This window comes from Epinephelus fuscoguttatus, linkage group LG7 (assembly GCF_011397635.1).
Source record: "Epinephelus fuscoguttatus linkage group LG7, E.fuscoguttatus.final_Chr_v1".
Lineage (NCBI taxonomy): Eukaryota > Metazoa > Chordata > Actinopteri > Perciformes > Serranidae > Epinephelus > Epinephelus fuscoguttatus.
Genome location: NC_064758.1, coordinates 20793644 through 20816423, shown reverse-complemented (window position 1 = coordinate 20816423; position 22780 = coordinate 20793644). Strand labels below are relative to the sequence as shown.

General features: G+C 40.1%; 1 protein-coding gene across 13 annotated transcripts in view; it reads left to right on the top strand.

Annotated features, from left to right (window-relative positions):
• The window catches only part of kif1b (kinesin family member 1B), a 64330-nt gene that overhangs the window by 18295 nt on the left and 23255 nt on the right, over positions 1–22780 (top strand). For 4 of the 13 annotated variants that reach the window (XM_049582314.1, XM_049582307.1, XM_049582313.1 and 1 more), the window contains exons 3-22: positions 725–801; positions 948–1127; positions 2243–2311; positions 2736–2914; positions 3604–3715; positions 4241–4318; positions 4425–4490; positions 4667–4684; positions 5558–5633; positions 6179–6257; positions 6375–6517; positions 7196–7237; positions 8945–9156; positions 10416–10495; positions 11038–11113; positions 12461–12540; positions 12996–13102; positions 13407–13490; positions 14483–14663; positions 14807–14879. In XM_049582314.1, coding sequence (XP_049438271.1) covers positions 725–801; positions 948–1127; positions 2243–2311; positions 2736–2914; positions 3604–3715; positions 4241–4318; positions 4425–4490; positions 4667–4684; positions 5558–5633; positions 6179–6257; positions 6375–6517; positions 7196–7237; positions 8945–9156; positions 10416–10495; positions 11038–11113; positions 12461–12540; positions 12996–13102; positions 13407–13490; positions 14483–14663; positions 14807–14879 — 2012 coding nt within the window. Of the gene's footprint in view, positions 1–724; positions 802–947; positions 1128–2242; positions 2312–2735; positions 2915–3603; positions 3716–4240; positions 4319–4424; positions 4491–4666; positions 4685–5557; positions 5634–6178; positions 6258–6374; positions 6518–7195; positions 7238–8944; positions 9157–10415; positions 10496–11037; positions 11114–12460; positions 12541–12995; positions 13103–13406; positions 13491–14482; positions 14664–14806; positions 14880–17069; positions 21030–22780 lie in introns of those variants that run through there. The other 9 variants (XM_049582316.1, XM_049582312.1, XM_049582317.1 and 6 more) reach the window with 8 other exon arrangements.

Genomic DNA, 22780 nt, shown 5'->3' with positions numbered 1-22780 from the left:
GGCAGTTCTCAAATAAGCCAATGGCTCATAATCCATCTCTCGTTCATGTGACTTTCAGTTCCAAATATATCATGTTAGTTCTCTGATTGGAAAAACAGGATCTTTGGAGGCTCACTATTTGCTGACCAGGATAAAAATAAATAGTTGAGAGGGTTTTGTGTGTGTGTGTGAGAAACTGAAATGTAACATTTTGTGTATTTTTGAGAAGGATCAGGAGAAATACTTGACTAATCTCTTTGAATGAGGGATGGGAGTTTGGTTAGATAGTGATGTTTTAGCAATAAACCCCCTTTACAAGTCCAGAAGTGACAAAGTGAGTTGGCAAGCAATAGAAAGTGAATGTGCCAGAACAACAAAACAAAAAAAAACCCTGATCTAAGACATATTTGATTTGATGGTCTAAATGAGAACTAGAATAAAATACACATTTGCAAATAAATCACAAGACCAGGATACAAGCTTGTGTTTCACTGACTAGTTGGTGAAAGATTCCCTGCTCTAATTCAAATTACTTAACACGTCTTTTGCTAGATACTAAATTGTGGTAGAGGGGATTGAATGAAAACCCTGAGCCAGTAATTCAACAGATGATTTATCATAAATGAATTAACTTCTGGTAGACCTTAAGATAAAACTGCAAAAATGAAGGAGTAGTTATTGTCTCATATTCACATTCAAACCAAATGTTATCAGCCACATTATTAATTTTGTTCTTCCCCCACAGCTATTCTCAATCCCAAAGCCCCCAAGGAACCAGCAAAGACCTTCAGTTTTGATTACTCCTACTGGTCACATACTACGGTGAGTTCTCTGTTCTCTGTCTGGTGTAATGACCAATAAAAGCGGAAATACTAATATTATTAAACATATGTTGTCAATTTGAAACCAATACCACAGGTTTATTGAAATTCTGTACATTTAATGTCTGCTCTCTGTCTTTCCCATAGCCGGAAGACCCCAGCTTTGCATCACAGAACCTTGTCTACAATGATATTGGCAAGGAAATGCTGGCACATGCTTTTGAGGGCTACAATGTCTGCATCTTTGCTTATGGCCAGACAGGAGCTGGCAAATCATACACCATGATGGGCAAGCAGGAGGAGGGGCAGGAAGGAATCATTCCAATGGTTTGTTCTACAATACATCTCTCTAACTTTCCTGAATTGCAGTTGTGAAGGGACTTTGGCCATTGTATTTTAAGAAATGTCTAATGCAGCGTCACTTACCTCACTGAATGTTTAACACAGCCCCTGAGTCAAGGTCTTGGTCACTTTCAATAGAAAATATAAGGATTGGGGTGCCCAGTAGTTCAGTGGTCAGAGTGGGCGTCCCATGCACTTTCACACTCAAGTCTGTCCTGTCTAGTAAAAAAAAGGCAAATGCCAAAAAAATCTTCAGTGTGGTCTGGAAACAAAATGACAGTTCTACTAATCATATATTAATAATATTTCAAGTCACATTGGTGCTCCATGGTTGCAAAATATAAATAAAAAGTTGCAGTCTGGCACCTTGCAGATAACAAAAACACGCCTTGTCAGCTAAAAGTTAAACTGTTAACGGAGCGCTGTGAAACATGAGAATTTACTCACTGTGAGCTGGAAACAAACTAACAGCTCTCGAGTTCATACATTAATAAAATTTGACAGTCGCACTGGTGCTCCTCGTCTGGATGGGCAGAGTGGTGCATGTGACGTATCAAGTTTGTGTTCTTTTTGTGTCTGAGAGGGAGAGAGCTAGAGATCTGAAACGCAACATGCTGGTGGCTTAAAAAATGACATGACATTTTATACTCGATGTTCACAATATAATAATTTTATACATCCCACGTGGAACAAGCCGTGATACATAGAGTATAATCAATACATCGCTTACCTGTGTCTTCTAATGTAATGGTTTTTGGTTTAACATTTATGCTGATGACACTGAACTGACACAAAACTAAAGTCCTCATCTAAAATGCTGTCTCATCAGATAATGCTTACAATTTTATTGCCAACTTTTGATTTATTCTGGCATTCAGACTGTATTTTACTCAGCTACATCATTAATAGTTAGTCTTATCTGATGATGCTCCTTAGATCTTATGATCAGATGTGTAACTGCTAAATGATTTGCTGTATTTGCAAATTAGATGTTTGTTAGTATTTTGTTGATCCACAGATTTCGCTTCCTATTCATCCCCGCCCTCACCTCCTCACATGCTCGTAATTTGCCCTGAACATCTTCTTTCTCTGCCTCTCAGCTCTGTGAAGATCTATTTGAGAAAATCAATGAGGACAGCAACAAAGAGGAGCTCTCTTACTCAGTAGAGGTGAGTGTCAGACTGCTTTGACATATGTAATCCCTGTTCACAGCCACTGCCTCTGACTGTTGTGTTGGCTTGTTTCTAATGAACAATTCCTAGCCTTCTCCTAACAATACATCTGGTAATAGTCAGACATCAATCACATGTTGACTGAACCTTCAAAGGTGCTTGGGTTTTCTCAGATAATTCCTTCGGGTGATTTAGTTAAATTGAACACTTTTTTTCTCAATCTGGAAAACAAAAGTAAATTATGTGGATTAACAATTTAAAAAAAGGAAAATACTGTAAGGATACAAAATATAATTAAACATATCTACAATATTTAGACCTGCAGTATACTAGTTTTGACATTCAGCTTAATTTAGTAAGTTTTTGATGTTGCACTGCTGTACCTGAACTGACAGTGTATTATTTTGGCAATTGTCTCCAGGTCAGTTACATGGAGATCTACTGTGAGCGGGTGCGAGATTTGCTAAACCCTAAGAACAAAGGGAATTTACGAGTGCGAGAGCACCCGCTACTGGGTCCCTACGTGGAGGACCTGTCGAAGCTAGCTGTCACCTCCTACACAGATATCGCTGACCTCATGGACGCAGGCAACAAGGCCAGGTGAGCCAAGCCCTGGGATCATGCTCAGATAATGGGAAGCAAGAGAATTGATTGTGGTGGTGATAGCTGTGATGATGTGATAACCCATGTCCTCAGAAGAATGAGTTTAATAAGGATGAAAATTGCCTCCAAGGTAATGATAATCTGGAATCAGGAAATGTTCTTATCACATAGATTTATATAGCTTGATCATCAGTGTTGATAAAGAACACCTAGCTGTGATTCTTCATAGACAAAACCTTTCTTAAATTGCAGGTATTTCTCATTAAAATTAGTGCATGCCATGTGTGTGTCAGTTGTACTGTGTGTGTGTGTGTGTGTGTGTGTGTGTGTGTGTGTGTGTGTGTGTGTGTGTGTCACGAGAGCTCCTGTGGGGAGGAGTGAACCCTGCCTTAATCTTCCTGTGCTGACTCAGAAGGCTTATTTCTGGAACATGGCATGAAAAGCCTGTATCTTTCCTGTGACTGTCCCTCTGACTGCACCTTGTGTATTTGTGTTTGGTGTCCTCACAGTATTATCCACCTCCGCCGTACAAAGTAATCCCTTAGACTGAATTCATTTTAATAGGCGTAAAACCCAGGGATGATAGCTTCAGTAATAGCCAAGACCATGAATTATTTAAAAGTGATTAAAGTGCTCTATTTTTTATTTATTTTTTCCTAACTATGGCTGCATGTGCTTACCTGCAGAACTGTGGCTGCCACCAACATGAATGAGACCAGCAGCAGGTCCCATGCTGTTTTCACCATCGTCTTCACACAGAAGAAACACGACAGTGAAACAGATCTCTCCACAGAAAAGGTCAGAAAAGACTAGAAGACAGCCATCTTCTGATTCTTAAATTAGGTCATTATCTTTTCACATTTAATCATGTTTCTAACTTATAACTGGCTCTGACCCCATGCTCCTGGGTGTGCATTTCCCCAAAATGTTTTTTATTTAGAGCCCATTTATTTAGTTTGCTCCGTGGATTTTGACTAAGATGTCTCCTGTGGTCGTGGTGATCGCCATTTTAGATTTGACTTGGAGCATTTCCTCTGACTGCGGGAGAAACAATGACCACTGTGTTATTGTAAACACAATGCCCATTGTTTCTGGCCACTCTATCAGATTTTACTGCTTAGCTGCATCTCACTTGACAGTTGTATCCAAATGTTTGAAATGGTTCACACTTTTTTTAAAAACTATTTCTTAAAACACAAACTTTGTATTTGGTAGTCAGTGCTGTCATTGTGCCAGTGATATTCTTATCTTCCTTCAGTGTGCTATCCTAATTAAATTATTCAGAAGCTTGATGCATCTAAAATACATTTACTCTCTCTTCAGGTCAGTAAAATTAGTCTGGTAGACTTGGCAGGAAGTGAACGAGCAGATTCCACTGGAGCTAAAGGTACCAGGCTAAAGGTAAGACTCCCATTATGACAGACACCAAGCACCAGCATTAGCAGTTGGCTAGTATTACCCTGATGGTGCTTAAATGTTTTTTTTTTTTGTTCATCTATGGTTGCAGGAAGGCGCAAACATCAACAAATCTCTCACCACGTTAGGAAAGGTTATCTCTGCCTTGGCTGAAGTGGTGAGTGTTTTATGTCTGTTTTTGTTTATTTCTGTCTTTTCTCTCCTCCTCCTTTTCTCTCACCCTCTAAAGCTTGACCCTGTCTTCTCAAGGAATTAATGTTTGTAGCCTGGCATGCTGTAATGTCTGCCCTTCTGTTTTCTCTTCTCTTGTCCTTGTAATGCTTGCTCACGCAGGATAACTGTACCAGCAAGGTAAACCCTTTGACAGCTCAACCACTAACCTCTGACTCCTCCCATGAGGCAGATTTGACAGCCTTTTGCCATGTGCAGTGCAAAAGTCGCTGCACATAGCTCTGCCACTGTCATTTTATTTGACGTCAGTGCTGTGCTTTTAGGCACCACGCTCAGTAAAATCCACAATCCTTGCACTAGAGCAAAAGCGAATCAAATCAGGCCTCTACACATTTTACCCGACCACTTGTCCATTAAATGTGAAGTGTTTGTCTGATGCTGCCTTCAAATTGTGTTGCGTTGACTGTGTTCATGAGAAGAGTCTGTATAAACATATCGTAAGTGGAATTCGTAAGTGAAGGCTCTGAGTTCACAAGTTGCGGCATGTTTGCTGATGTTTCCAGAAATAGTAGAGGCCATGAACATTCATTTTTCAGTGGATATAATCTTAGTCGTATACAGTTGTTCTTTGTAATTTTATGATTTAATTGCTGAAAATGTTGATGTTCCAGACAACCTCATCTTTCCCCCCGTCATTATGCCTTTGCATTTCCCATATCGAGTGACCTGCTAACTAGCTTGCTAAATCATTAGCCTCTGTTTATTCTAGACGCCAGCAGTAGCGTTCGCGTTGCCATTGCCAAGCAGTGGTGCTCTCATAATTTAACCACTTGAACAGCAAGTCATAGAAATAGAATCGAATCTCATTCTATTCTAAGCATACCACGTACACAGCTTCCCATGTGGTAACTACGGGCTCATGAGTTCCATTTTAATGCAGCAATGGCACATCATAATATTATTCAGTCTTAACTGTCATCCCTAATATTCAGCTTTAGAATACAAAGTCTCACGTCAATTGCTGCCTGTTAACTTAATGTTTGTTTACTGCAGAGCAAGAAGAAGAAGAAGACTGACTTCATCCCGTACAGAGACTCTGTTCTGACATGGCTGCTGAGGGAGAACCTCGGTATGAACATTAATTTTACCTGCTAAATCTCCTTTACCGGTGGAATATTGGTGGAATTTATGTCTGTGAACTGTGTAGCATAATCCGTATTCCTGGACAGCAAGAAAAACTGAACCATCTGTATGCTGTAAGATGAAGTGGGGGTAAAAAATATGACAGGAGCTAGTGTGCATTACTCCCTGCCAATTTAAGAAGAACACTGTCAGCAGACTGTATTTCAACCTAACTAGACAAGCACACCAATCTCTTCGGTTCAGACATGTATGGAGGAGAGGTGCACAGTGTATCTTCAATCTTAGCAAACATGACACATGCAGTGCCTTGCAGTTTAGTTTAATGAGACTCAAGTCTTATACCAGTTGCATTAGTATGCAGCACTCCATGTTAGTTCTCTTACATGCTTAGCATATGTACTGTACAGTGCTGTGGAATATTGTATTCTATAATCTAATACTAATCTATATTTTTTTAGTCTGCATACAGTGTGGTAGAAAAATGTTCCACATTGTCACATAATTTACCTTTGTACTGGTCTTTGTCATCAGGTGGAAACTCAAGAACAGCCATGGTAGCTGCCCTCAGTCCTGCAGATATCAACTATGATGAAACCCTGAGCACGCTCCGGTAAGGTTTCCATCAAGGACACAGACAGTGACAAAAAATAATCCCAGTCTTTTGTTTACATCTGTTTGCATTTAATCCTTAACTACAAATAAAAATTATTGCTATTATGCTTTTTAGCTATGCTGACCGAGCTAAGAACATCAAGTGCAATGCTGTCATCAATGAAGATCCTAACAACAAGCTGGTGCGTGACCTGAAGGACGAAGTGGCTCGACTGAAGGAACTGCTCCGTGCTCAGGGCCTGGGAGACATCCTAGACAGTGAGTTTAATGCCATCACAGCAGGCGGCATCTGCAGCCACACAGCTCCTACCTTCTCTGTCAGGGTCTACCATATGCTGACAACATCTTCTCTCAACTTCACTCTCATTTCTTTCAATCATTCAACTTTGTTTTCATCGCTGTGCCTGTATTAATACCCAGTGCATAACAACTAAAAGGACTTGTAACAGCCATGATACACAAATGGTCTATTATGCCTCCTTATAGGGATATTTTGTACTGTGAATAATATCTGCTATAGAACACTTTATTGTTAAAATATTTAAGGTTGCATACTGTACAATTACAAATCATTTAATGAAAACATAAATGGCCGTATTTGGCTAATTGTGACTGAAGTCGTAGTTTAAAGCTGCATTAAACTATCATGCTTCATTTGCTGTACACAAGAGTAATGGGCCATAGCCTAGTAAATTAGAGACATAATACACCCATTAATAACTTCTAATATCTGAACTGATTAATAACCTGCCTACATGCTAATGCCTGCTTAGATCACGCCTAATGACGTGGCACTTACTAAGTCACTTCACTGCCTTTTCTTCTCATCCTCGTTATGGTTCTCATCCAGCTCACTAAGAAATGTCTGTAACCGTTTCCTCTCATTCTACTGGTGCTGACCTCTGACCCTTCTCATCTTTTCCTGCTTCCCCTCAGTTGATCCTATGGGGGATGATTGCCCAGGAAGTGGAATCAAATGTGTGTATATGTGTGGTAGTCACGAATTGTCTATCACTATCTGCCCTATTAATAATAGCTAACATTGCTTATGCCCCCATTACCTGTATATTAAATCCGCTACCAGCTTTGCATGTAAATGCTAAAAAGCAAAAGCTTAATAGAAGAAGAGTAAAAAATGCAAGGCTTCCGCAGGTGTGCTGATCTGGCTAGGGTTAGCATGCCACAACTTCAGCATGCTTTGCGCTTGTGTTTCTGTTATTTCAGAACGATGGGGGTGAGGCAGCTATTAGCAGGCTCAAATCCAACTGTATCATGAGTTTCTTTTGGACCAAAACTTTTTTGCTTTTAGAATATCCGATCTGTCTTCCCCACCCCCAAGGCACCTACACCATTTTCTTATCATATCACTTTCTAAAGTTTCTTGTCTTGACGGTGCTCTGTCTGCTTTTTTTTCTGTTTTCTTTACTAACCATCCGCTGCAGGTGACAGTGCTCATATCTTTAAAATGGCACTTCTCAGTTCTCAAACTGAGGCTCAGAGCTACAGACGGAAAGGTGCATGATTTTAATTTTCTTAGTAGCCACACTAGAGGTGAACTGTAGATATAGAGTCAACTATCTTATGTGTTATGATAATTAACGTGTTACCATATTGAATATTTAGTTTGCTAGTGTGCCCTCTGCTGTATTATCAGAAACCCTTAATAACTCCTCCTTCTTGCCCAAAAGCAGGCGTTCATCTGCTTTCCCTTATGTGTAGGGTGAAAGTATACATTCTGTTGCCGTTATCCCAATACGTATTAGTAAAGTTGAGTAGCTTAGTACTTGGATCTTGATGCATTCCCTTGTCTTCTAGAATATGAAAAATGTCAGCACCTCTCAAATCATTTTAACTCTATTTTTATTAGGCTTTTGGTGTTGTTTTTATTTAGTTTTTAAAATACACAGTCTGTGTTATCTCAGAGGTCTTGAGGCCATTATATTGGCATGAGCTGCCTGACTTTTAGTGAGGCTGCTGTGGCTCTGGTATGGTGGATGTGTGAGTGCACGTGCGTGTGTGTGCGGTGAGTCAAACAACGCGACTGCAGGCTGGACTTTGGTAGCATGTGTCAGTGTCTCTTATCTGTCTTCCCTATGGACCCTCTTACAGTCTCCATCCCCCTCCCATCCTATAGTTGATACACTGATAGCAGTTTTCACACAGTGTGGTCTGATTCAAGACAAAGGCAATAAAGCCCCACCCCCCTTTTCCACAGAACTGTACACACTAGAAATTAAGTGCTCAGAGTTAATTGCTCTGCACTGTAATTCTGGTCCACATGAAAGCAGCCCTCTGGAAACACTCTAATAGAGTACAAGTCAAATTTAATATATTTTTTTTGTGAGTAGAGAGTTGATGCAAGCAGACTGTTGTAAAGCACCTGGAGTGAAAACTGCTTCTCTCTGTAGCTGACCATTATGCTGGGTGTTTGTCTTAACTCCTTAACGTACAACGTGTGTCTTACATTGGTCTCCCTCCCCTTTGTCCTTTCTCTTTCCCCATCTCTTTCTCTCCTCTCCCTTTTCCTATTTGATATTTGGTTCCTCCATTTTATGTGGTTTATCCCCCCTGTCCTGTCCTGGGCCTATCCCACCTCTCTCTGTGTTTTGTTCCTTCTCTCTCTCTCTCTCTCTCTCTCTCTCTCTCTCCCCCTCTTTCTCTCTTTCTCTCCTGCTGTTGGCTCAGACCTCAAAGACATTCAGAACAATAAGCATAGATACTTGATAGCCTCAGAGAACCAACGCCCTGGCCATTTCTCCACAGCACCTATTGGTTCCCTGACAGCCTCACCATCTTCTGGCTCACTGTGCAGTCAGGGCGGCCTTCAGTCCGTCACCAGCATCCAGGAGCGCATCATGTCCACCCCTGGAGGAGAGGAGGCAATTGAAAGACTCAAGGTAAAGTTGGCCTGTGTAGACTGCAGCAGTCAAATCACACTTATGTTTGGTGTTAAGAGAGAGGAAGAGTCCCACAGCTGTCTGCCCCCCCACTCTGCTAAGACCCTCAAGTTTGGCTACTTGTATCTTTAAGAAAAGCTCTTAATGCTCTCAGTAAAGCTGAAAGCTGCCCCATGTTGTGCTGTGTTAGACAACATGATGGCTTGTAAATGTTTATGCAAAGCCAAGTGCTGACATCTGTGTACATCGATATCCCAGTTATTGGAAAAAAGAAAATCTGCAGACACTATTGTAACTTCTGTGAATAACCAAACATGTTTAAAACACATTTTTAATATTTATAGACTGATTGATTAAAATGATAAATAAAAGTCAAAATCATAACCAACTAACAATAAAAGCCTCACCCAGCACACCGTGTAATATTTGTTCAGTAAATTAGAAATTAGTGTGTTCCACAATCGAGATGGCAGTTGTTTAATTTTAGCCCACACACAGCCTTTAATCAAAACACATTTTGCTGTCAGTCCTCATGTGGCCTCTGAGCTGTACTTCTCTCACGCTCGCTGTAGACCTCTCACACTGTTGATAAGGGAGCACATAGCATTGCAACAACCAACCATGAGGAGCTGCAGTTTCCATGGCAACCATGGTGCCCAGTCTGTCTGTCATCCAATGACGTCAAACACCAACGCACATACGGAGGAAATTAGACCAAAATAGATCCAGTCTTATTGGCTTTTAGTAGTGAGACACATATTACTCACATTCTTTGATCCTTAAAGGTGTTGCAGCCATTTTAGTGACACAAAAACAAAGATAATAGTGAAGGTTGCTCTTTGTTAGTATTGTCCAACATAACAATTCATTATGACATTAAAGTAAGATGACTATATACTGCATTATTAAACCCTGACAATAACAAATGTCACAGAATACATCAATACCCAGATGAACAGTACCTCACTGCTTTTAAAAGATGAATAACAGGCAGATTATTACTATAGATTTAAGAAACATTATCAACTGGAAACTCTTAAAGTTATGGTGTGATTTCCATAATATACAGCAGTCTGTCTGTTTTCATGCCTGACTCAAAACCTTCATCAATGAAAGTGTGTTTGACACTAGGATAGGAAATTAAATCTGTTGAATCTAGGCTGGGCTACTTTGCCAAATGCACTTACTTCACTGTTGCACTGCTAATAGTTAAGATTTCATTACACTGGTTGTGTTCCTCACACTTCTCCGATGTTCAGGAGTCAGAAAAGATCATTGCTGAGCTCAATGAAACCTGGGAAGAAAAACTGCGGAAGACGGAGGCAATCCGCATGGAGAGGTCAGTATAGATTTTTCCACCTCTGTCTCTCAAGAGGGGGAGATGTGTGTCATACATGTGCCTTCACCCCTCCTTCGATGTGTCCTGTCAGACAACCCCCTGCAGGCCCTGTCTCTGTTTCTTCACCCCTCTGTGCTGTCTGTCGCAATTCACCCCTCTGTGCTGTCTGTCTCAATTCTTCACCTATCTGTCTCATTTCCCCCGTGCTCATTCTGTCCATTTCCCTTCCCTTCTCTTGTCACACTCTACTGCACAAACACCTCTCTAACATGCACCCTTTCTCACCGTTTATCCACTCATCTGTGGCTCAGACATCAAACATGTTACTGTCTGTCCATTGAGCCTCCACGGTGCCATTCTCTGCCTGTTGTCATTCCACAAATCACTTGCTGTAATGTTGCACACAATCACTTCTGATCGTCTTTCTCTAATCAACACAAAGGCTCAACACAAAGGCTTTCCGTTTGCAGAAGAATATGTGCAACATGCTGTCTTTTAAAGTATTATTCCCGAGTCTTACAAATGTTTTTCCACCACCACAGGGAAGCCTTGCTTGCAGAGATGGGTGTGGCAATCCGTGAAGATGGAGGCACTTTGGGGGTCTTCTCTCCTAAAAAGGTAGAACAGACATCAGACACAAGCACAGACTTTGGTGGCAGGGGGGACTGTCAGATTTCCCATGGGTGGTGATGCACAGCCTTCCACTGTCACTTCCTCACTTCTGTTTCCCATGTTATCTTTTTCCACAAGAAGCCTCCCTGTACCGTTTTTTTTCCCTCATCTACTCACTTTATTATTCTGTCTGTCTTTCCACTCTGATATTTGCCTCCTTCGCATATTCAGCTTAGCCGTGACGGGCCATTTGATGAGCAGTTTGATTGTTTTCCCACTAAGAAGGTTTGTTAATTTAATTAGCAGACAGAGCACCTCTCCTGCACTAGATGAGTTTAGTCTTTAGTAGTGACTTAACATCATAAATGTGCTTATTTCCATGGTCAAAGTCGCCTCATGGTTATTGCACTTGTTGCACAGATCTGCATGTTGGTTAACTACTGTGTGGAGCATCTACAGTTAATTTTTCCCCTTCATATTTTAGTCTAATAATATACATAACTTGAAAATGATTAAGATTTGGTGGGTGATGCAGAATTTAAGCTTTTTTGAAGTTAAATTTTACACAGATCACTTGAATCAAGGTTTGTCTTAAAACATAATACTCAGCTCTGAGTAGAATTCTCAAACTTTTTCGTTAAGCTGCTTAGACCTATCAGCGCTGTCATGAGACTTATTAAATTACAGGCAATGGTGCATTCCCTTAAGTCTCCCCACCTCTCTAGCATCTTCCAGTAGACGAAGCATCTTGTAGCAGCCACATAAAGTACAATAGTTGTGTTAGTGTACGCTTGTCAGAAGAAGCATGATTGTGACAGAGAAAGGAATTTGGTATCTTTTAATCACTGACTGTTCAGTGCTAGCTGTCACTAGATCAGCTCTGGTTTCAGAAAATTCCCGTCTTTGAAATGAATCTGTCTTTAGGCGTGTTTGAACCCCTCTCCTCTCTTGCAAGTTTATGTGTTTTAGGTCTTTCTTCTTTCTGTCCATTTGTCTTCCATTCATTTTTTTTCTCTCCTTTCACTCACTGCCTCTCCATGGGTTACCATTTTGTTGAGAAGCCGTGTGATCTTTATACAGACTTTAATGGGGTGTTTTCCCCAAAAAAGGTGGGTGGTGTGGCGGAGTAGCTGCTAGATTTATTTGTAGTGGTGTATCAGACTCTAGAGGTGTCAGCACTGTGTCATTGTGATCATATGTGTCCATGTTCATGTGCTGCACGTCATGTATCACTGATTATGCCCTTTTGATTAACATATTTAGTAATGTTATACCATGAGCACAGCTGAATATTGATGAAAGAAGAGAAATCTTGGAAATGTAAACTATCTACCTTTTGTGTTCCATCTGTAGACTCCACACCTTGTTAACCTGAATGAGGATCCTCTCATGTCGGAGTGTCTGCTCTACTACATCAAAGACGGAATTACAAGGTAACCAAAACGTGAATGATGACACTGAGGTGCTGCAGAGGATGTGGAAGGGTTTTGAATTTATTCCAGGCAGTATCTGAAAAGCAACTCTGTATTTCATTTTTCCTCTTTTGATGTTTTGAACTTTCAGAGTCAGAGGAAAAACTGGCTTAAAATCTGCCACTGATCAGAAAAAGTTTTGCCTTCTAAAGTTACTTTCCTCCCCTCTTTGTCCTTTGGGCCCCCTCAGTAGATTATTCCTGTTGAGTATTTTGTTACAATTGTGCCTCAGGGGGACGATAATAGATGACAGAATCACAGATGAAAGAACCTATAGTGCTTTAGAAGTGCTGCTTTCTAAAAGTAATGGTTTAAGTTCCATTTAATTTTTGCTGATGACCTTTTTACAAAATGGCCACCAATACAATGACAGGGCTGAGTTGACACTCTCAAAATGGCCCCTATGATTGTTTCAGGGTGGGCCAGGCTGATGCTGAAAGACGACAGGACATTGTTTTAAGTGGTGCGCATATCAAGGAAGAGCACTGCATCTTCCGCAGCGAGAGGAATGCCAATGGAAATGGTGAGGCACCATATTATGAGTCAGCTTGCTTGTGTTTGCCTTGGCGAATGTATGAATGTGTATTCATATCTGGATTGTTTTGAATTAAGTGGAGTTGAAAATATATTTGATAGATCATATGTCTGCTCTAATTTGACGTCAAATACCTATGACTATGGACGTTAGTGCATAAATATAGACTCAAGATTCATCTTCTGTTGCTAATGGAAACATTAAGCTCAGGTCAGCAGTCACCCTTTTACCATTTAAAAATGAATGATCATAAATGAGTCACTGATGATTGGTTGATGTGTTTTTGCTGAAGTTATCGTCATGCTGGTGCCCTGCGAGGGATCAGAAACCTATGTCAACGGCAAGCGTGTTGACGATTCAATCCAGCTTCGTTCAGGTACATATCTCATTTTTGTAAATAAAGTTGTAAATAATCTTTAAATGTGATACATGTATTATCTCTGTATGCTGAAATGATTCTGATTTTATTAATAACTATAGATACTTGAATTTATTAATGTTTTTTCCTTGGTCTTCATGAATCATAGTTGAACAGTAGCGGTCATATCAACCCATGTAATGTTCTAATTTAAGTTTTAAAAGAAAATGATAAAAACAAAAATTGGAGCGCCTACATTTGGGGCGCTTTCACACCTATAGTTTGGTAAACTGGGTGCGATATGGGGGTGATGTTGCAGCATGGTTACATTTTTTAATTTGGATGGTTAGCATTTACACTACACTTTGTTTAGCACAACAAACATGTGAACGAATGTCATATAGTTGAATCAATGGCAAATTTATTATATAGCGGAATGCCCAAGGGAACTTGGTAGACACCTCCTGGTTGGAGATTTAATAGAGCAACACCAAATAAATGCAATCTTGGGTTTTCTGATTTAGTTTGGCCTTTCTATCATTCAGTTATTTTAGAAGAAGGCAAAGTAATTGAGCAGCTGACAAGACAGCTAGTTGTCGAGCATTTCATTCTTCCAATGAGATGACTGAGACAGTACTGAAAGAGAAGGCAGGCCCTGATGAGAGAGAAATTTTGTTGTGTTGTCCTTGTTACACAGACAACAAGTGAGGTATGGACATAGTAAGTTATGGATTAGCACTGCTTTTTGGTTCACGTCCTGTATTTGGGTCAGATCGTGTTCTCAACTTAAATGAGCCAAGTACCTCTGCACTTGGAAGCAAACTGAGACCCAGGTTTTCAGACAAACTAGCATTTAAAGGAGCCTTCACACCACCCCGAACCAACCGGACTATCTGACGAAATGCACCATGGTTCCATTAAAATAGACCAAACAGCTCAGGTGTAAAAACACCCTTCTATCAGCTCTGCTAATTTCGTGCTCTCCACGCTTATTTCCCATCTTCCTCCAGGTAACCGTATCATTATGGGAAAGAACCACGTGTTCCGGTTCAACCACCCAGAACAGGCCCGAGCTGAAAGGGAGAAGACGCCAACTGCTGAAACGCCTGTGGAGCCAGTAGATTGGACCTTTGCTCAGAGAGAGCTTCTGGAGAAGCAGGGCATCGACATGAAGCAGGAGATGGAGAAAAGGTATGAAGTCCATCCTTTTTGCTGTATTTAAATAAACTTGTAATAGTGTGTGTCGACTGATTTTGTGAGTGTTTGTCAGATATAAGTTGTAGAATACATCATAAATTGTGTTACAGATTTCACAATGTATTTTACTTATGTAGGCTCACTGAGATGGAAATCTTGTACAAAAAGGAGAAGGAGGAAGCAGACCAGCTTCTGGAGCAACAGCGACTGGTGAGTGCGAATAAGCTGAAATTTAATCAAACCCACTTTGTGAATTTTATGGATTCAGTCTGTTTTGTGTTATCATCATGCTAGAAGTTGTAGACAACTTTATAGTAACTGTGGAGTGGGTTTAAGAGGTATTAAGCCTTAACTTAATTCATGCTTTTTGCAAGTTAATCATATTTTGGCAGCTTATTGAGTGATTCAGTTTTTGTGATATTTTTTGTGTGATTTTGAGTGAAATGTCATGAGTGGAATTCAAAGTTAAAGCATGGTTTTTCTATGGTTAAATACAATTGGAGAGTTAGTACTCGTTTTCGGATGATAGTTCCACTCGGCCCATTTAAATCTGACTAGTACTAATTCTCACTCTGAGCTCTGACACTTTTGAGATGTGCGTGTGTGAATCACACTTTTACTCCTAGCGCATGCCTGTTCTTCTTGCATGGAAGATTTTCTGGTTTGAGACAGACGAGCTTTTACTCGCCTTCCTCTTGAGTTTAACTGATTTTTCTGTAGCAATTTGATCAAGCGAGAATTAGACTGTAAAGCTTTCCCCTTTCCAAATCCCTGTTTTCACTTTTCTTGTGTCTTCTATAGTGGATCTGAATCTTGCAAAACAGCAACTTACAGTTACAGTTGATTTGACATGAAGATCAAAATTAATTTAAACCTGAAAAATTGATTACTGTTCAGTAACACATTGAAACACATGGCTTTGTTTTTATAAAGTGACGCTGCTTTTGCATGGTTCATGTTAATAGCATGTTTTCTTAACTCATTCAGTACTGGTTCTGGACTAAGTTGCAGTGTTTGCTGTTGAGCTGGTCAGCTTTGAAGTGGCTGTTGATTTGCTTGGATTAGATTTCTACTCTAGTTTTCTTGCTCTGTTTTGTCCTGAGTTTCATCTCTTCAATGCAGTTGCTGACATGTACAATGCATTGTGATAACAAAAATTTCTGCTGTAGTTTTTTGACAGATAGTGACAATGTGGTTTCTCATTGACTTCTTTGGCTACCTCTTTTTGCTAGCCTTACCTGGCATCTGTGTAGCACACTGAGGGCACGGCTCAACAATAGAGTTATCACTGCTTGAATCAGTGAATCACAGACCTCTTCCATACTCTGGTGGTTTTATGTGCAGAGCTTCAGGCATAGGGGTTCAGACTCCCAGCGACGTAACATGTCCAATTCTAGCAGTAGTTACAGTATCATACACAAGACCTGAATTATCTGTACCCAATGGTTGTGATCTGTAATGCACTTTGTCTACCAAAAAAAATGAGAAACTGCATTTTTCTTCCGACTAACATCTTTCTTGTAGTGGATTAACACTTACCCTCACTCCTGCCTCTCTTCTCTCTACTGGCTTTCTGATCAACTGCAAGAACACTCTGTCTTCTAACTCACTGCTAATACTAAAGCCACTCAAACCTTCTGGACTAAAGGGAGAAAGCTCCAAATCTACCTGCATGCATGCCTCTGTAGCATGTTTGGAATCCAGCTTTGAAATCACAAAATTTTCAATTAAGAAGAGGAATATCTCAAAACAATACAGAAGTGCTCCAGTCAGCAACTATCCTCTAATTGATATTTCTTTTCTAATCATGATAGACATGCTTTACCTTTACTTTTAATAACAATATGCAACATTGGGAACAACATTTTTAAAGCTGATATCCCCATTTCTGAGATGTGAAAAGCTTAGATTTTACAACAATGTTTTAATGAATATGAATTATTAATATCCATATCAGCATTTTACCAGAGAAAATATAAGAATGAGGATTGGACAAGCAAGAAAGTCAATGGAAGCCACTGTTTGTTGGATTTTCATTTGTTTTTCTACTTTTATTTTGAACATAATTCTGGATGGATTGATTCTGCATGTTGACATACATCTTGTACAGTAATGATGTATGCACAATATTTAAATAACATTATTACAGTGTAATAGTCATCTTTGGTAAATATCCTAAATCTCAAAAACTGCAAAAATCTGTCTAAGCCTATGTATTATATTTGGATTTAACTTCAACTTAACTCATGTTTGAGGTTCCCATGTTGCATATTCATACCTTTATTCATTCTTTTTTTTTAAAAAAAAAGACATCATTTCATCCTCTCTTTGATTTCCCATTTTAATTTCTCCTTTTGTTTTGGGAACCCTTTGGTTTGTTTCCTGTGTTGTTTTCTCAAGGATGGAGACTCTGATAGTGGGGATGACTCAGATAAGAGGTCTTGTGAAGAGAGCTGGAGGCTGATCACTTCCTTGAGGGAAAAGCTGCCCCCCAGCAAGCTACAAACCATAGTGAAAAAGTGTGGATTACCCAGCAGTGGGAAGAGAAGGGAGCCAGTTAAAATGTACCAGATCCCTCAGCGGCGCCGCATCACCAAGGACTCCAAGTGGGTGACCATCTCTGACCTGAAGATCCAAGCAGTCAAAGAAATTTGTTATGAAGTAGCGCTCAATGACTTCCGCCACACACGGCAAGAAATTGAGGCACTGGCCATTGTAAAGATGAAGGAGCTCTGTGCTAGCTACAGCAAGAAGGACCCCAACGAGCGGGACTCGTGGAGGGCAGTGGCTCGGGATGTCTGGGACACTGTAGGGGTTGGTGATGAGCGCATTGAGGATGTCATTACCAATGGGACTCGACCAGGAGGGGTTGTTATGGATGACCTAAAGGTGCACATCGATAAACTTGAGGACATCTTGCAGGAGGTGAAGAAACAAAATAATATGAAGGATGAGGAGATCCGTGCTCTCAGGAACAAGATGGTCAAAATGGAAAAGGTCCTTCCACTCATCACCCCAGACAGCCAAGAAAAGCCTCCTGTAGGTGCTTCTACTGGCGCTGCTAGTGCTGCCACAATTCCAAGCACCCCAGAAGGAAAGCCTCCTTTGCCTGAAAAGCCTGATGTAGAGGATGCAGATTCACAAACAGGCCAAAGTACGGGAGAGGACTCAACCCTAAAGCGAGGTCACATGCGCTGGATGCGTCAAGAGCAGTTACGCCTCAAGAACCTCCAGCAACAAGAGATCTCCAAGCAGCTACGCCGGCAAACTGGACCACATCGCTTTATACCCCCAGAAGACCGCAAGCTGCGCTTCCCCTTCAAAAGCAACCCCAAGCACCGCAACTCATGGAGTCCCGGGACTCATATCATAATTACAGATCAACAGGTCATTGAGTTAAAGGTGCCCAAAGAAGCTGTAGAGGAAGAAGAGGGAGAAAGCCAAGCTGGAGAAGGACTGCAGTCTAGAGAAAAGCTAGCTGCTTCACTGATCCAAGTCACTCCCCCCTTGCCAAGCCCTTCGGTCCAGCGCAGGAGCAAAGACTTGGAGCAAAACTTAAGCCAGGGTCACAGACATAACTATAGGAACAACCAGTCCCAGCAGCCCCATGAACGAGGCCGCAGCAACTCTTTTAATCACCGCCAGCGGCCCTCTGGCTCCATGGAGTCACTGCAGCAGTCTGAATGCAACAGGAGGCACACGCAAGCTTTCTACCAGCCCCGCCACCACCAGAACCAGCCACCATATCCCCAGCCACACCATCAACAACAGCCTTGCCACTACGATAGCATGATGTTTACAGATGGCAGATTCAATGGCTACCAGCAGTACCATCACATTGACCACGCTAACCATCCAATCAACTTTCAGGCACCTCCACGAATGCGCAGGCAAATGTCTGCTCCGAATCTAAAAGCCAGCAGAGAGACGGCAGTCTGAGTGGGACTTGTGGAATGAGGAACTAGTTTTTTTTTTAGTAGGCAAACACATTACAGATCACAACAGCTCAGAATCATGTGAGTCAAACGGCTCAGACCGACTGTGACTTTTGCACTTAATCGGTGTGTTATTGGTTGATCCAAAAGTATTGTATGTATTACTAGACATTTTATCACTTTCATCATAATATATGCCGTTTTATCAGTTTTTGCTGCATTGTGTGCGCTGTCATCACTAGCATTGGGAGAGCTGTCTTAAGGGATTGAAGCCAACAGATGATAAAGGGACTTTTTTTTTCTTCAGAAGAGACTGCTCATTTTTTTCAGCATGTGACAATTCATCAATCATGCTTTGATTTGCCAAAATTATCTTCATGGTTGAATTTCCAAGTTTACATCTTTGCCATTTTAGTATTGATTTGTCATGAATGTTTTTAGCCACTACAGTATAAACACATTGAAGTGTCTAATTCTCATTTCAAGACTTGTTGTTGTTGTTGTTGTTGTAGCCTGAATTAGGAACCTAAAAACACCCTTTATTTATTTCATTCTGTGTACCATGTTACTAAAAGATGGAAGATTCACTTTTCTTTACAGTTTTGTGCCGTACCTCCATAAAACATTTTCATTGGCCTAGGTCTGGAATCAAAAGACCATTTTAAATTGTTTATGGAATAACTTGATGCACAAGTCGATTGTGTGACTGCCTTTTAAATAGACTGAAATAGTGTTCAAAGAAAGTGGTATTCAAATGGTGCCTTTTTATGCACTAACCTTATTAATCCTGCTGTGCATTTAAAATTCAGTGTTGCCTTTTCCTTCTTTTTATTTCAGCACTCAAAGTTTCAACTAAAATTTGCAGAGGAAACTTTATACCTTGCCTAACCAAACTAACTTTTTAGCAATAACATACTGATTTTATTAAAATTATAAGTAAGCGTCTTGACTGCTTGATCCCCAAAGTTCCTTTTTTCTTTTTAAAATTTATTTCAAATATTTAACTGCCACCTACTTGTATTGTAGTTCTTTGCACTTCCTCAAGTCATGGATAATTAGTTAGTTAGTGAAGACACAAATTTAAATGTAAAGCAATAAGTTACCCTATTATTAATATCCCTGACAAACTACCCACACTTTATATATGGTATATTTCTCTCCAGGATGTTTCATAATAATGCTACGTTTTCTTTGAACCCTGAAGTTTACTAAAGACCCTATCAAATGTAAGAAGAACCACTATGCTGAAATGCTTGGAGATTTACCTAACTGGAAGACAAGTTCCACAAAATTCTGTCTATGAGAAATTTCCACTATGACCAGTCCAGAAAGTTCAAAATAATTTCCCGTCTCTTCCTGTATGAACCACACATCACAAACTGAGCTCTTATATCATGCGGCCTTAAAATTACATTCTGGGATTTGTGGTTCACTGAGTAAGCACAGAGTTCTCCGTGTTTCCATTGGATGTCCTACAGAGTGTTGTCATGGCTCCCAAAGACTCGCTTTAAAAATGTTCGAGGGAGGACAAAGACTTGAAGCGTTTGCATAATGTTATTTGGGAGAACTATCCATGTCAAATGAGATTTTGAGAACTGCCTTGTTTTTGCTGCATAAAACGCAACATACTCATGTAACCTGGACAGATCCATGAGAGTGATCTCTGAAATGAAATCAGTCCCTCATGTCAGTTTGTTTTGCTCCTGTGCTACAGCTGATGCTTATTTGACTTAGCAGCAAGTCTGCCTGTCAATCTGTCTTTTCTTTGCTGTGTTTGCAGCTTTAAAATAACCGAGTAATTATAACATAAACGTACCAGATGGCCTTCAAATCATTTTAGAGAAACTGTGACACTCAACAGCATGGGAGAGACCTTTGAGGACTATCAAAAAGTTCAACTTGGGTTCACAACGATGAAATAATTTTCTGTGTTTATACATTAGTTTTGACAGTCTATATTCTGCCTTACTATGCTGTAACAAAAACCAAATGATACAATGACATATGCAAGTCTAGTCTCTCCACCCTGCACCTCATGTCTCTGACTATCTTTGCATGCGATAGCTTACATTTCTTCATCTTTAATAAACGAATGTTATTTAACATATGCGCTGGTGCTGATGGCGACCAGGTAAGCTGGAAAGTATACAACATCAAACGGACAGTGTGCAGTGCGCTGTTCTTTTGGATTATACATATATGTCTGTGTTAGGTCTCAAATTGTCTGAGTGTTGTACGTCTGCTTTGTGAATCTGCAATATCAAGTGCCTCATTGTGGCTGTGTACCAAGTTGTGTTGCTCTTTAATCAAGCACTTGGTGCAAACATGCAAGTGCATATGTGAACAAGGTAAGAATATACTAAATCCCTGTGTTGTTGCTGGAGGATTTTCAAAGTATGACTGAAATAAAATGACATGCTCCAAGTGCAGTCTTTTGTTATATATGGGTGGTATTTGTTTTTCACTACCAATAATACAGTTTAGAGACAGAATCATATCTCACTGCACAGTACAGTAGTGACCACAACACCTCAGGTCAGGTTAAAGGCTTTGTAATTGCTTGAATTAACAGTTCTATTTTTATTTTATTCCTACAACATTCAGTTTGAAGCTAGCACCTGTTATCAACAGTTGTATCCCTGGAAGTTGCAAAAAGCCTCATTATTAAACACTTATTATTACTGTAATCATTTAACAATACATCATGACAGTGTCCCACATATGTTTTGCTTTGCAGACAAACTTCCACATACTGTCTAACTTGCAAAAGAAATGAATTTATCGCAACATTTGGGTAACTAGACCTTCATCAGGGAAATGGTTTGTGACTAAGAGAAACCCTCTTAAGTAGTGAGTGACTGCATGTTTGCAACCAACCACATTCCCCATGTGCAATAGGAAGGCATAAATACCAAACCTCAATTTACTGTTTGACAATCTTCACTATTGTACATGGAGATAGAGAGGTATTAAAGTAAAAATACTGTTAGTGGCAGTTGTAAAGGTACCCCAAAGTGCTGACATAAAACGGGTCGGCTCTTATAAACAAATGCTTAAAGCCCTAAAGGTTGAACTGCACTCTCAAAAAATAAATTTCCAAACCTGTAGGGCAAGTGAAAAAATAAACGGCATCAATATATAAATATATAATATAAATTCATAATAAATACAACAAGGCCTCTAGAAATTCCAAAGGGCCATGTGTTATATCTTAGATTGTCACATCATAAATTAATGTTTGGCATTTATGGCTCCCCTCTGCATGTGGGGAATGTGGTAGGTTGCAAACTCGCAGCCACTCCCTACTTCTTTGACACAAAACTGTTTGCCTGATGAAGGTCTAGTTACCCAACGTTGCAATAAATTTATTTATTTTGCAAATTAGACAGTGTGCGAGTGTTTATCTGCAAATTGTGACCTACTTGGCCCTCACCTAGGTACCTGTTTTGAAACAGATGTGTGAAGTGTTCTTTTGTTCTGAGGCACATATACTTCCATGGGAGAGTTGGATCAGTTGGCATTTATGTCACTCCATTAACATGACTTCAGGCATTAAATTTTGCTTTTGCCATCTTTCAGCTCATTTGCCAAACTACTCCAAACACCATATTCACACTGTACATTATGATACACATTGTGTTACAGTAGCAGCTTCATTCAGAGGAATCCATTCAGTAAAACTATATTTTTTGTTGTATTTCCACTGGTTGTTTCAATGGAGAGAATTCAGCTGTTAGCTTGTTGGTAGGATTTCAGCAGGGAGGAGGTTAATGGCACATGAAAAGGCGGCATTGTCTTCCCAGAAGACACTGAACAAACAGGGTGAGGTCATCGGGACCACGGCCTGTCCTGCTCTGATGATGATGATGGCGCCCCTCATTGGATTTCAGTTGACTCAGCTTCCATCGGCACCTCTCCGCTTCCATTCCAACCACTTCTCACAGAATATAATACGACATTTCATTGTTTCACAAAGTTTCATTTCCAGAACATTGTATACTGATTTTAGAAAAAAGAAAACTTCTCAAAAAGTGAAAATTTTTCCTAAATTGCATCGGCTCAAGGTTTTGAGCTACCCACTTAATTTTAGTATAGAGAAAGTAGAATTATTTTTGCTCATTCTTTGCTTATTTCTGATTTTATTTTTGGATTATATTGTATGCTTTTCTTATGAAC